Raw genomic sequence first — 14409 nt, 5'->3', positions numbered from 1 at the left:
TTATTTAGTGTTAATTTTGTTCGGACACGTTATTATTTTTTTTTGCGGTTCGCCATTGTCGCAGCGACGTGTTTATTAATATGTGATGATGAGGCGATAATAAATATTTTATTTTTGTACACATTATTTATTGGCACAGGACGACGCGTTTGCTTAATTTAAAAACATGTTTGCATTATATTTATAATGATTAAACGATTATTATTAAGTTAAAATTTTCGCATAATAATTTTATATCACAAAAGATTTTTTTTAATGAACTTCATGAGTCAAAAAATGATAAAATTGACATTTTGACGTGTTAATAAAATATTTTTCATTAATTTTTATCAATTGTAAAAAATTAAAAAAAAAATCCAAATTCAAAAATTTTCTAAAAATAATTTTTAAATTAAAGTTTATTTTTAAAATGCTCAAATTTGTTTTAAAAAAAATTTTTTTTTTTTTCATTTTAAAAAAATTATTTTTTATTTTATTTTAAAAAATTTTTATTTTAAAAAAATTATTTTTTAATTTTTTTTTTTAAATTTTAAGATTTTCTATTCTATTTTTAATTCTTTAAAAAATTATTTTTTAATTTTTTAAAAAATTATTCTTTATTTTTTTTTATTTTAAATAAAAATATTTTTTTATTTTAAAAAAATTATTTTTTATTTTTTTTTTTTTTAAAAAAAATTTAAATTACATTTGATCTTTTTGAAACTGATTGGAGTTCAAATAATATTTGGTTTAAAAAATAATAAAATTAAATTTAAAAAAAAAAAATTAAAAATCAAGAAAAATTGTTCAAAAAGTCATTAAACTCATCAAATTTCAATTCATGAGGAAGTGTGAAAATATTTCATAAAAAAAATCAGGTCAACCAAACTTTTTGACAAATATTTTATGTATTATGGTCCAAACATTTTCTTTTATTGTCGCCTTTTTATCGCCATATCGATGTTGATAATGTGGTTATTTACTGACTTTGGTTCGATGATGGTAAATTTTCCATCGGAATGATTTTATGACGTCGTCCCATTTCGTTGCCATTGTCTGAAATGAGTTTAAAAACTTTTGCTGTGCCTGAGAAACCACTCAATTATAGCGTACTTATTCCATTTTAATGTCTTTTGCAAGAGTTGAAGTAAAGAGGATTGTTGTCTGTATTGTTGAGAGGCATTATTGAGAGAAAACTCTTTTTGACTTTCAAGTCCTTCTTTTGTGGGAAGATTTTCTTTGAATTTTTTAAAATAATTTTTTAAGAGCAATTTAAGTCGAAAATTCTATCATTTTTTTTTAATTTTCTTATCGGAAGAATTTCTTTATGATTTTCTCATGAATTATTTAAAAAAAAAATTTTTAATACTTTTTTAATTTTTTTTTTATTAAAAGAAATATTATATTTTTAATTTTAAAAAAATAATCTCTTTTAAAAAAATCATTTTTTTTTTATTATTTTTTTTTATTTTAAAAAATCATTCTAATTTTTTTTTTTATCACAAAAAAAAAAATTATTTTTAATTTAAAATAAAATAATAAAAATAAAAATTGTTTAATTTTTTTAATCAGAAAATTTTTATAATTTTTAAAATTTTAAAAATTTTTTCTTAAAAATTTTTTTTTTTTATTTTTTTATCAAACAAAAAAATATATTTTTTAGAATATTTTTACAGAAAATAAAATTTTATTTTTTTTTAATTTTTATGATTTTTTTTAATATAAAAAAATTAAATTTTTATTTAGAAAAAAAAAATTAAATAAAATTGAAAAAAATTGTTTGAGGAAAAAATGCGCTTATAAAAAACTTTTCTCAACAATTTCATAACTTTTTTTTTAAAGATACATCGACATCCATTGTTCGCCTGCAAAAAACTATCCCGGTTACACAGTCACACAATAAATTGCACAATATCTTATTTTATCCGCTGCTGCTTAAAACACATTTTATAATCCACTTTGGATCACAAAAAGGAACGTGAGTGCAAGTTATAACATTTTTATTGTACTAAATTAGTTCGAAACGTGATTTCACATTTTTTTTTCAAACTTTTTTTTCTCATCTTTAGAAAGGAAAACAAAAAAAGGATACAACAAAATTTCCTCTTTCCGCCCATTTTCTCTCCCCATCATATCGAGGCACTTCCGAAGCGAAAGAAAATCATTTATTTATTCATTTATTTGGGTAGTTAATTAAAATATCAAAATCATGTCCTTCGCATACACCTTTTGGTAAAATTTCCTCTAAAACGCAGTACGGGAGAAATCAATTAGTAATTTCGCCAAATTATGATTTTCACTGGAAATTGCCTGTCATGTACATTTTTTGGGGGGCACCCAAGCCCAATAATATGAATATGTATGAAATTCCATTCAAATTAAATCAAAACATGAAGCCAGAGCATTTTAATTTAAAATATTTCTCTCTCGCATTTCGGTTGGCATCAACTGATAAAATAATAACAAATAAAATAATGAATGAGGGCACATGATAACGATCTCTGTCCGATACGATGATGATGCTGATGCGAAAGAGGAGCAAATGTCAAGTATTTATCTGTAAAATTGTATTTATTTACAAGCAACTATTATTATTAAAATGTGTCAAAAATGATGCTTGTATATGGGTAATTGTGTGTGCGAGAGACAGACAACGAAACATATTGTTCCATGGTGATGTTTTTCATGGTGCGGTTTTTCGAGGAAACAGAGACAGAGAGAGAGAACAACATGGCATGGTCGATAAATTTTCAGAGTTGTTTTTGTGAACGAGCTTAGACAAGAAAGAGCGTTAAAAAGCAATTAAGTTGTAGAAATTTCATAATTTGGTGATTATGATTAACAATCAACAGTTATTCGGTAAGTTTTTTGTTCAAAATTTTGTCTTTTTTTTACAAAAATTAGAAATTTTATAATAGGCTAAAAATTAAAATTAAAAAAAAAAATAATTTTTTTTATTTAATTTTTTTTTCATAAATCTTAAAAAGATTTTTTAAAAATTAAATAAAATTTAAAAAAATTTTTTTTGATAAATTTATTTGAATTATTTATTTAAAATTTTGTCAAAATATTTTTTTTTAATTTTTCTAAAATTAATTTAATAAATTAAAATTATACTCAAATTAATTTAAAATATTTTTTCTCAATATAAATATTTTTTTTTTAATTTTTCTAAAATTAAATAAAATTTTTAGAATCATTTTTTTTTATTTATTTAAATAAATAGTTGAATTAAAATTATTTTTTTTTAATTTTATGTTTTTTCTTAAAAATAATAATTAATTTAATTAATTAAAATAATTTTATTTTAATTTTTTTAAATAATAAAAAAATCGATAATTTGATTTTTTTTTCCTTGAAATAATAAATATTTATTATTCAAATTATTAATAATAAATTATTTTAAAAATTAAATAAATAATTCAATTAAAATTATTCTTTAATAATTAATTAATTTTTAAAAAATAATAATTATTTTAATTAATCAATTGTTATTTTTTATTTTTTTTAAATAAATAAAAGAAAAGTTAATAATTAAATTTTTTTTCCTTAAAATTATTTTAATCAATTAAAAATTTAAATCAATATTTTTTTAAAAAAAACAAAAAACCTTCAATAACGCTCCATTGCAACCCAATTTACCTCGAAATCGTAAATTTTCTGCTAAATTATTCTTTTTTGCTTCCTCTTCGGAAATAACATAAAAACAATTCCCAAAACCAATGTTTCTTCATTTTATCCATATCCATGATATGTATGTAACTTGATAATTTTAGGTGACCACAGCAACATTCGTTCATTTATTTACCTTGATTTGCAGTAATTATTTTTTCATTTCCACATATCGTTGTTTTCGTTGTTGTTGTAATGTGTTCGAGAGCTTATGAATTAAATATTTCCATGTTGGATATTTATTAATATTAACAGCACTCGACATGCGACGTATGTATACAAGAACTGACTTCACAAAAAGCTCAAATTAATTATAACGTCGTTTCGTTGCTCACTTGGTACAATGCAAGTAAGTAAGTACGATGAAAGAGAAAAAAAAATATTCATCAGCGAAAAAATAATGATTATTATAACAGCATTAATGATGGTCGGGGGAGGTAAAATTACTGCAAGCAAAGAATTTTTCATAAATTATTAAAGAGATTTTTCTACATGATAAAAAAATTTACTGACCGGATACGGAAAAAAATCCCTTGGAAATATGTATGTGAACAAGTTGTAAGTTGATAAAAAATATGTGTAGAAAAAACTATGAATTTTGACAGGGTTCGAAAAAAGTTAAAAAAAACTTTTACTTTTAAATTTTAAAAATTATTTTTATTTTTTTAAAGTCATTTTTTTAACATTTTTTTTCCTAAAAAAATTTTAAAAAAATTATAAGCATAAATTTTCATAAGTTTTTTTTTATAATTTTTTAAATTAATTTTTTATTTTTTATACCGCAGCAACATTGCAGCCCGACAATTGGAACAAAGACTCTTATCAAGTAACCGAAAAAAAACATCAACTGAAGAAATTATTAGTGAGACGCAAATTTCTTTGCAGAACACTTTAAAAAATATAAGAACGGATTTAGATACTACTGTCAATAAACCAATTGCAACAAGGCAGAACATGAAAACAGATCTTATGTCTTAAGCTGGAAGATCAGAGTCCTTTTGATATATTAACCTCTCTTCAGAAAAATTTCTCTTAATTTGAAGAAGCATCAGACTTTTAAGCATCAGATGAAAGTATATTAGTCAAATTGAAAACAAAGACTTGTTCAACATAAAGAACGATTTTTTCCCATCAAACAACTTAAAATAAGATGACATTCCTCGCTTGAGAAAAGAATTCATAGAGAAAAAATTTCGTCAAGATAAAAGTATCAAAAAATCCCTCCTCAGTTTTTATTTTAAACCAAAAACGTTAATTTTTTTTTAAATAAAAAAAAATATTTTTAACTATAAAACTTAAACTTAATACATAAAAGCAAAATTTCCCAAAAATTTCATAATAAGTTTTCCCAACCCTGTCACATATTTGATAGAGAAAAAAATGTTGTCAGGTAGGAATAAAAAAACTTAAATATTTCCATCGTTCAACAAAAAATATTTTAATATTAATTCACAACTCGAGGCTTTCTTTGCTTGGCTTTTCTGGCTTTACCAAAGCTCTTTATTACTTTTTTTGTTCTTTTTCGAATAAATAAAAAATGACTGAAGCCATTAAAAAATATCTCATTTGAGGCAATAATATAAAAAGTATAAAAAAAGCATCCAGGCCAAGAAAATTTAACAGCCAATTAAATTTTTGTTTTTATATAAAAAAAAAATTGTTCTCACATTATTTTTTATGTGTATCTACCTCGAGTAAAGTAAGCACAGGGATTAATTAATTTCGCTGTCAATTAATGACTTTTTTGTGTAATTTTTTTTTGGCAAGAACCACATGAGTAGTAAACGTAATAAATATAATTAGACAAAAATAACGTCGTCAGCAAAAACCCCAATTGTGTACTTTCATCACATTTATTGACACATTTCTCTTCGATGGGAACGAAACGAATAAATAAACAAGGCGACATGAAAAGATATAAATTAAAACTTATTCTTCACACACTCTTAATTTTATTATCTATCCTTTCGAAATGTACAGAAGACACTCGAGAGATGTTATCTCAGCTCGTGTCGTGTGTTTGTGATTATTTGAATTGTAATCTAGACGCATACAGACATTTTTATGCATATCATATGATGAGGGTTGAAGCCAAACAGAGCAATTAAATAATATTGTGGAAAAAAACTGTTCGCAATGTTTTGTCGTATAGATAGATACCTTGTGTGTTGCTGGAGAGATAAAGTCCTCACGTTTGCTGAAATATATTTATTATTTACACTACGCACACAGAGAGACACGAACTGTGACAACATAGAGGCACAAAATACCGAAAATCACTGCATTGTCAGCATTTTATTTTCTATTCTCTCGTTCCGTTTCACTTGTGCCGTTGTTCTATCTGCTACTACTTTTTTTTGTCGTGTCTGCTGTTAAACTATCATAATTTTATGGTATCACATATGGGAAATAGACATGCATTCGAATATCGACACTTATTTGTTGTTATTATCAATAAATATTTTTTTTTTTATTTTTTTCTATTGAATTTAATTTTTCTATTGCAATTTTTTATTATTTATAATTTTTTTTATTGAATTTTTTTCTAATATTTTTTTTCACATTTATTTTTTTTTTAATTTATTTTTTTTAATAATTTTTCTAAAATTTTTATTTATTTAATTTTTATTCAAAAACACTTTGAATATTTTTTTTTTATTTTTAATTTTTTCTCTTGAGACAATTTTTTATATTTTTTTTAAATATTTTTTTCACATGCAATTTTTTCGGAAATAAACACTTTTTTCAACACAAAAAACTTTCACGCAGAAACTGTTATCGGATCGGCGTTCTGTCAAATACTGGATTCTCTGTTTATTTCGTTCCGTTCTCCAACACACACAGAGCGGATTTTCGAAAAATTTCGTATATAGCACAGAAAGTCAGTCACTCAGAACATTTTCGTGTTTGTGTATGTTTTTTACTATTTTATTATTGCTATTTGAGGTAGGGTGATTCAATGAATGGTTTTTTTACGGACTACCGTGACGGGAAGTGTCATAAAAAAAATAGAGATGAAGATGGCAAGTGATGTTTGGCAGCTTTTGACGGATTTTGTGTGGGATGTGACAAGAGTTTGGCAGGTTTTTGATTGAAAAGTCGAATAGAGGAAAAAATTTTTAAAAAATATTTTTCAATATTTTTAATAGAAATTTTAAGTTTTTTAGAAGAAAATAGTTAAATTTTATTTTTTATCGTATTTTGAAATTAAATTTTATTAATTTTTTTAAAATTTAATTTTTTTTGTTTTATTCATTAAAATTTAGTTTTTAAAGAAAAATTTCGAAAATTTCATATTTTTCATTTTTTTTCAATTTTTCATTCAAATATACCTACTTCTTTTATTTATGCTTAAATATCAAAATATTAAAAAAATATTTTTTATAACTTCATAATTTTTCAAATATTTTTTTACAAATTTTTTTTTTAATTTTTATAAAAAATTAGAAAAATTTTAAAATATTTTAAAATCAAAATTATTTTTTAAAAAAATTGTTTTTTTAAATTTAAAAAAAAAATTTTTTTTTTTTTTTTTTTAAAATTTTTTTAATTTTTTAAAATTTTTATTAAAAAATATTTAATTTAATTAAATTAAAAAATAATAAAAATTTATAATTTTAATTAATTAAAAAATTAAATTGAAAATTATTTAAATTTTATTTTTTTTTAAATTTTTTAATATTTATTTAATTTAATTTATTTAATAAATTTAAATTTAATTAATTTATTTAAATAATTGAATTAAATTAATTTAATTAATTAAATTTAAATTAATCAATTTTTTAAATTTAATTAAATTATTTTAAATTTTGAATAATTCAATTTAAATAATTAATTTAATTAAAAAATTATTTAAATTAATTAATTAATTAAATAATTTTTTTTAAATTAATTCATTAAATTCAAAATTTTCATCGAAATCAAAAAATTTCTAACAAAAAACGAACACATTTCACTCACAAACGATTCGAAAACAGCTGTTTTCAATCCATATACGGCTTTCTGCTACAATCTGTACCCAAACTACACGACACCTGCTCATTCTGAGTGCCAGACATGCGCAAAATTTTTTCGCCAAAACATGGAAACACGGCGCTGAGTTACCTCCTGTACACAACAAAAAAAGCATATTAAGGGCGCAAAAAGAAAAACAATTTACAAATGAGTTGAACCGTTGCCGTACACATGTTTTTATTTTTGTTACGAGCTGCGATGGGAAAGAAAATTCAGGCGTGGGAAAAAAAAGAAGTAAAACACAAAAAAGTGTCTCTCTTTCGTTTTCTCTCGCTCTCGATGCGAAATGTTTGTCTCTGGCACACAACATTTATGATTATTATTTAACAAAACAACATCCTGATCCCGTATCTCCATATCTCCGTATCTCGACTTTGTATCGCTTTCGGAATTTAGTTCATGATTTGTGCTTCTCCCTTTTCTCTTCGCAGACAAACATCATTTTTCTGGGTAAACAAACAAGTACTTACGATAATAATTCTGACATAATGAAATGAGAAACCCTTTTTCGTTAAAAAATAATTTTTTTTTCTCTTATGTTTACTTTTTATTACACACATTCGCTCATATGGAAATCCATCCGATTCACGTGAAAATTCTTCTATCTGTCGTAACTTTTTGTCGGTTGTCGAGCACAAAAGGTAGGAAAAGTTAAATTGTGGTTTTTTCGTAGATTGCGGCGGGCGGCACAATGCGAGGCGACATCAACGTTCAAACTTCCTTACGAGTTAATTTCCTGTCGTTTATTTATGTCAAGTTTCGGGAGAAAGTACATGATGCGATAAGATGATGGTAACTTGATCATTTTTCGAGTGTGTTGGGGAGTGTTAATATTAATTAGGAATGTTACGAAAAACGGGAAATTGAGACAAAGGAGAAACTAAAGGATATTTAATTTACATTCATGGAAATTTATTTTGAGGAATTTGAGTTGGATTTGGTAAGTTTTTATATTTTTAGAAGTTAAAATTTGAATTTTTTAATTGATTTTACAGATCGAGATTTTAATTAAACTATTTAATTAATCCAAACCAAGCATATAAACTTAAAATTTAACTCAAGAGGTTCAAACTTTCAGTCGAGATCGAAATTTGAACTATAAAGATCTTAAATTTGCTTCTTGAGATCCAAATTTGATCTTTAACTGCTTCAAAGTCAATTTAAGATCCAAATATGAACACGATAGATCTCAAATTTGCTTCTCGAGATCGAGATTTGATCTCCAAGATCTTCAAAGTCAATTCAAGGTCAAAATTTGAATACAAAAGATCTCAAATTTGCTTCTCGAGATCGAGATTTGATCTCCAAGATCTTCAAAGTCAATTCAAGGTCAAAATTTGAATACAAAAGATCTCAAATTTGCTTCTCGAGATCGAGATTTGATCTCCAAGATCTTCAAAGTCAATTCAAGGTCAAAATTTGAATACAAAAGATCTCAAATTTGCTTCTCGAGATCGAGATTTGATCTCCAAGATCTTCAAAGTCAATTCAAGGTCAAAATTTGATTACAAAAGATCTCAAATTTGCTTCTCGAGATCGAGATTTGATCTCCAAGATCTTCAAAGTCAATTTCAAAAAAGTACAAAAGATCTCAAATTTGCTTCTCGAGATCGAGATTTGATCTCCAAGATCTTCAAAGTCAATTCAAGGTCAAAATTTGAATACAAAAGATCTCAAATTTGCTTCTCGAGATCGAGATTTGATCTTTAAGTGCTTCAAAGTCAATTCGAGAACGAAATTTGAACACAAAAGATCTCAAATTTGCTTCTCGAGATCGAGATTTGATCTTTAAGTGCTTCAAAGTCAATTCAAGGTCAAAATTTGAATACAAAAGATCTCAAATTTGCTTCTCGAGATCGAGATTTGATCTCCAAGATCTTCAAAGTCAATTCAAGGTCAAAATTTGATTACAAAAGATCTCAAATTTGCTTCTCGAGATCGAGATTTGATCTCCAAGATCTTCAAAGTCAATTCAAGGTCAAAATTTGAATACAAAAGATTTCAAATTTGCTTCTTGAGATCGAGATTTGACCTTCAAGTGCTTCAAAGTCGATTCGAGATCCAAATTTGCTTCATTTGAGATCTGTATATTTAACATTCGAGTCGAGATCGAAATTGTAACTTTATAGATCTTAAATTTGATTCTCTTACTCGAAACTTAAATTCAATTGATCTCAAATTTTAGTTTCGAGATCGAAGTTATAACTTTAAAGAAATACAATTTGAGTCGAGATCGAAATTTTAAATCTAACCCTCAAACCTCAAAATTTTTCCTCCATCTCACTTCAGGGCTTCAACTAAAATCATTGCAAAAATTAACATTTGTTTGTTTTTTACCCGTGTTCATTCGTCAAGGCCATTCGCATCCTTCCTGATCAAACAAAACACATAAATTTTAAATAAATAACCGAAGACCTTTTCCAGTTTATTGGACTTGTTAAATAAAAAAGGTTCACGGTTGATATGACATGATATGGCAACGCACAAATCGATTACCTCCTACATGCCCGGCAACAAAAATCATTGCAAAGTAAATTTATGACACGATGTTTTTGACACGTTTATTGATAAAAATCTGCTAAAAATTAGATTTGGTGCCCGTTTTTTATCCTAAATTTGGGATATTTATTACTCTTGAAGGATAAAATTTGTCAAAAATGACAAAATTTTCACTTTTAGAACCATTTTTGGCTCAAAAACTGTCGATGACTGAACCAGACAATGAAATTACTCACAACAATTGTTGACAAAAGCCTATAATTAACTTTCGATCGACGCAATAAAAAAAATATTTCCAATATCGAAAATAAAATCCAACACCCAAAATAGAACTTCAAGACAAAGAATATTCGACAAAGTTTCACTTTCTGCATTAGAATGCATAGAAATGCATTAAAAATAGCTCGTACAGCGGATTTTTTTTTGGCAATTCACATCATCGTCAACATCGCACGACGAACAGTATAAAATGCGACGTACGATGCGACAAAAGGCAAAATACACTTTTAACAGTCTTGTGAGCAACATCCCGATAATTGTGCGGTGAAGAAATCAATAAATTTGTTTTATTTCTCTTAAAACGTAAGAAAAATGTGTGATAAAATGACGAATCATTAACAAAAACGACGAAAAGTTGTTTAACAAGAAAAATACATGGAAACGAGGAAAAAAAGGGTTGCGGATAAATAATCGGATCATCACTTTTTTCGCCCCTTTTTCTATTAAAATTTATCGATTTTAAATGTGAAGAAAGTGCTACGCCAACAAGAATTTGGGACAATTTAAGTTTGATTGATCAGAAGAGGGCAATTTTCGAACCAATTGACACCTCATCAACGGAAATTTTGTGTTTATTTGGCAAGAAATCAGTTTTACGGTTAAGTGCGGTTAAAATTTTAACAGTTGAAAAGTTAAAAGGTTTCATTAATTTAATTTTAATTAATTTTATTTTTGAACATTTTGAAGGAATTTATAAATAAATAATTTTTTTAATTTAAAATTTAATTAATTAAATTTAAAAATTATAAAAAAACAAAATTATTTAATTTAAAAAAAAATTAAAATTTTATGAAAAATATTACGAAACTTTTAGTTTTTGTACAATTTTTATTTTTTTAAGTTGTAATTTTTTTTTATTTTTAAATTTTTAAAATTACAAAATTTTTTTTTTTTTTTTTTTTGAAAAATTTAATTCAAGAATTTTTTTTGCTTTTGAAAGAAAATTTTAAATACTTTTTTTTAAATTTTTTATACTTTTCTTAATGTTTGTAATTCTTGAAAATTTATTTATTAAAAAAATTACAATTTTTTAAAATTTAATTCAAAAAACTTAAAAATTTTTATTAAAATAATTCATAAAATTTTTTTTTTATTTAAAAAAAATTTTTAAAAATAAAATTTTTCTATAATTAATTTTTAATAAAAATTTTAATTAATTAATTTAATTCAAAATTTTAAATGAACTTTTATTAAATTTTAAATTTTCAATTTTTTTTAAATTCATTTTTAAAATAAACAAAAAAAAAAATTTTACAATTTTGAAACTTAAAAAAAATTATTAATTTTTTCTTTTATTTTTATTATTTGTAAAATTTACTTTAAACTTAATATTTCAAAAATTTTAATCCAATATTTTATTCTTCATTTAAAAGAAATTTTTTAAAATTTTTTTCTTAAAACTTAATAAATTTTTTTTAAACTCAATTTTTAATCAAAATAAAAAAAAATATTTTTTTTTTATAAATTTTTCAAAGCTGACACTTTTTCATATTTACACTGTCAAAATCAATCAACAAGCTTAACCTTAACAATGACGCGATAAAAAAACAAAAACAATTTTTTTCTGCTATAAATGCAAATAAATTCTTCAAGCATTGTCTAACGAAAGCTATAAATAGAAATTTTTTTTCGAACTACGTGTTGATGATTCGTCTTTAAAAATTCAACGAACGAAAAAAAATTAAACCTTGAAAAAATTTTTTTCAGTAAGAAAAAACTTTTACAAGAAACATGCCTCGCCCAACCACAACCGGAGTCTTCCATCAATACCTCGAGATGATTGGTCGCAACGAACCTCACACTCACAAGGCTCGCTTCTGGACGTCCTACGTGAGAGGCTTGGGAGGTATTTTACCACGTAGAATATATCTTAAATGTTTAGAAATTGAAAGAGCTAACCGCTTCAGGAGTAGAGTATAATTTTACTTAAATTAGTTTTGTGTTTTTTTTTTGTGTGAGGAAAAATTTCTCTCTTATGGAATTTTTTTTGAGTTCCCATTAGTTTGATAAGATGAGAAAAATTCCCAAAAAATTAATTTTCGAACAAAAAATTAAAAAAAAATATTTTTTTTTATTTAGGAGCTGAAGAATTCATCGCTGGCAACAAGAAAAAGTGCAACAAGAGATGCCGCCCATGGGAATGCCAAAGCTGCAATCAAGAAAAGACTGTGCGAGAAAAGGTCCGTGAACCCGACTACCATTACGCTCCATTGTCTCGCAGCACATACGGACATTCCCCACGGAAAACTGGGCAAGCCAGCATCTATTGCAGCTTGGGATATGAATAAATGTGCAACATTTATTATTCAAAAAAACAGTATATGCACTTAAATTTATTAACACAGCAAAAAAAAATGTGAGTAAAACTTTTTTTTTTCTTCTTTCCCTTCTGGCACGGAAATATCTATCGTGCCATATTTCCGCTCTAACATGTGTTTTTTAACTTTTTTTTTTATTTTTCATCAACAGTTTTTGAGCATTAACCAACAACGAAACAACGATCCGCCAAATAAACAGCAACACACGAACAAATATTGGTTGGAAACAAATACAAAAAGTTCAAATAATAATTCGAAACAAATTCAGTATGAATTCAAACAAGGCAAATGTTGTGCAAAACATTATAACGCAAAACTATAAAAGTAAATTTAAATTTTATTTGATTATAGTAGAAAGTTAGGTGTTGTTGTGTGAGTTTATGAATTACATTTTAAGGCACAAAAAAAAAGAAATATATAATTTAATAATAATGAAATATTGTTACAATGCAATATGTATAAATTATGAAGATATTCTAAAAATGAAAAATAAAAAAAAATATTTAAAAGTAAGGAAAACTAAAAAAAAAAGTTTTTCGTTTACAATTTTTTTTTACAGAATAGTGAAATAAAAGGAAGTAAAAGGTAAAGTTTATTAACATGTTGATGGAAAAAAAATTCATTAAAAAGTGATAAATAAATAAAACGGAATAAAAAAAGTTTAAAATTTTAAATTGAATTCAACAGTTGAAAGGTGAAAATGTTTAAGAGATTTAAATTAAAGAGCTCAAAGTAAAATTTGATTAAAATCTGAGAGCTGAAAGGCAAAAACTAACTTAACAGATCAAAATCTGAGAGCTGAAAGGTTAAAACTAACTTTAGAGATCAAAAACTGAGAGCTGAAAGGCAAAAACTAACTTCAGAGACAAAAAACTGAGAGCTGAAAGGCAAAAACTAACTTGAAAGATCTAAATCTGAGAGCTGAAAGTCAAAAACTAATTTCAAAGATAAAAAACTGAGAGCTGAAAGGCAAAAACTAACTTGAAAGATAAAAATCTGAGAGCTGAAAGGCAAAAACTAACTTCAAGGATAAAAATCTGAGAGCTGAAAGGCAAAAACTAACTTTAGAGATCAAAATCTGAGAGCTGAAAGGCAAAAACTAACTTCAAGGATAAAAAGCTGAGAGCTGAAAGGCAAAAACTAACTTCAGGAACAAAAAATTGAGAGCTGAAAGGCAAAAACTAACTTCAAGGATAAAAATCTGAGAGCTGAAAGGCAAAAACTAACTTCAGAGACAAAAAACTGAGAGCTGAAAGGCAAAAACTAACTATAGAGATCAAAATATGAAAGCTGAAAGGAAAAAACTAACTTCAAGGAAAAAAAGCTGAGAGCTGAAAGGCAAAAACTAACTTTAGAGTTCAAAATTTAAGAACTGAATGGTCGAAGTATTAAAGCTAAAAATTAAGAATCAAAAGCAAAAACCAAAACTAATCATATTTTATATCTCATATAATACAAATTCAAACTTCTATCGAACAAAAACCATAAAAAACTTAACGAAGAAACAAAACATTCCCATTTTTCATAAACCCATTGATCTCTTTTTAAATAACACTCAATCTCGCTCCAATTGTGAACATATTTCTTCCTTCCTTACACATAAATAAAAAAAATTGATACACAAAACTTCCAAAAAGCAATCTCATAA

General features: G+C 24.9%; 2 protein-coding genes across 5 annotated transcripts in view; one reads left to right on the top strand and one right to left on the bottom strand.

Moving 5' to 3' along the window:
* Window positions 1-14409, bottom strand: part of LOC134833898 (tyrosine-protein phosphatase non-receptor type 13-like) — a 65837-nt gene that overhangs the window by 48160 nt on the left and 3268 nt on the right. The window contains exon 1 of one of the 4 annotated variants that reach the window (XM_063848388.1): window positions 10162-10330. The exons of 2 other annotated variants lie outside the window; for them this stretch is intronic. In XM_063848388.1, coding sequence (XP_063704458.1) covers window positions 10162-10189 — 28 coding nt within the window. In that variant the 5' untranslated portion in view covers window positions 10190-10330. Of the gene's footprint in view, window positions 1-5811; window positions 5836-10161; window positions 10331-14409 lie in introns of those variants that run through there. One more of the 4 variants, XM_063848389.1, reaches the window with a different exon arrangement.
* On the top strand, window positions 10660-13281 carry LOC134833900 (uncharacterized). Its single transcript, XM_063848390.1, has 4 exons — window positions 10660-10746; window positions 12151-12289; window positions 12523-12799; window positions 12913-13281. The coding sequence occupies exons 2-3, from the start codon at window positions 12175-12177 to the stop codon at window positions 12729-12731; spliced, it is 324 nt and encodes a 107-aa protein (XP_063704460.1). The 5' UTR covers window positions 10660-10746; window positions 12151-12174; the 3' UTR covers window positions 12732-12799; window positions 12913-13281.

The sequence above is a fragment of the Culicoides brevitarsis genome, chromosome 3 (genome assembly GCF_036172545.1).
Source record: "Culicoides brevitarsis isolate CSIRO-B50_1 chromosome 3, AGI_CSIRO_Cbre_v1, whole genome shotgun sequence".
In the NCBI taxonomy this organism is placed as follows: domain Eukaryota; kingdom Metazoa; phylum Arthropoda; class Insecta; order Diptera; family Ceratopogonidae; genus Culicoides; species Culicoides brevitarsis.
The sequence above is the reverse complement of the archived record's forward strand: the minus strand, read 5'-3'. Positions and strand labels throughout refer to the sequence as shown.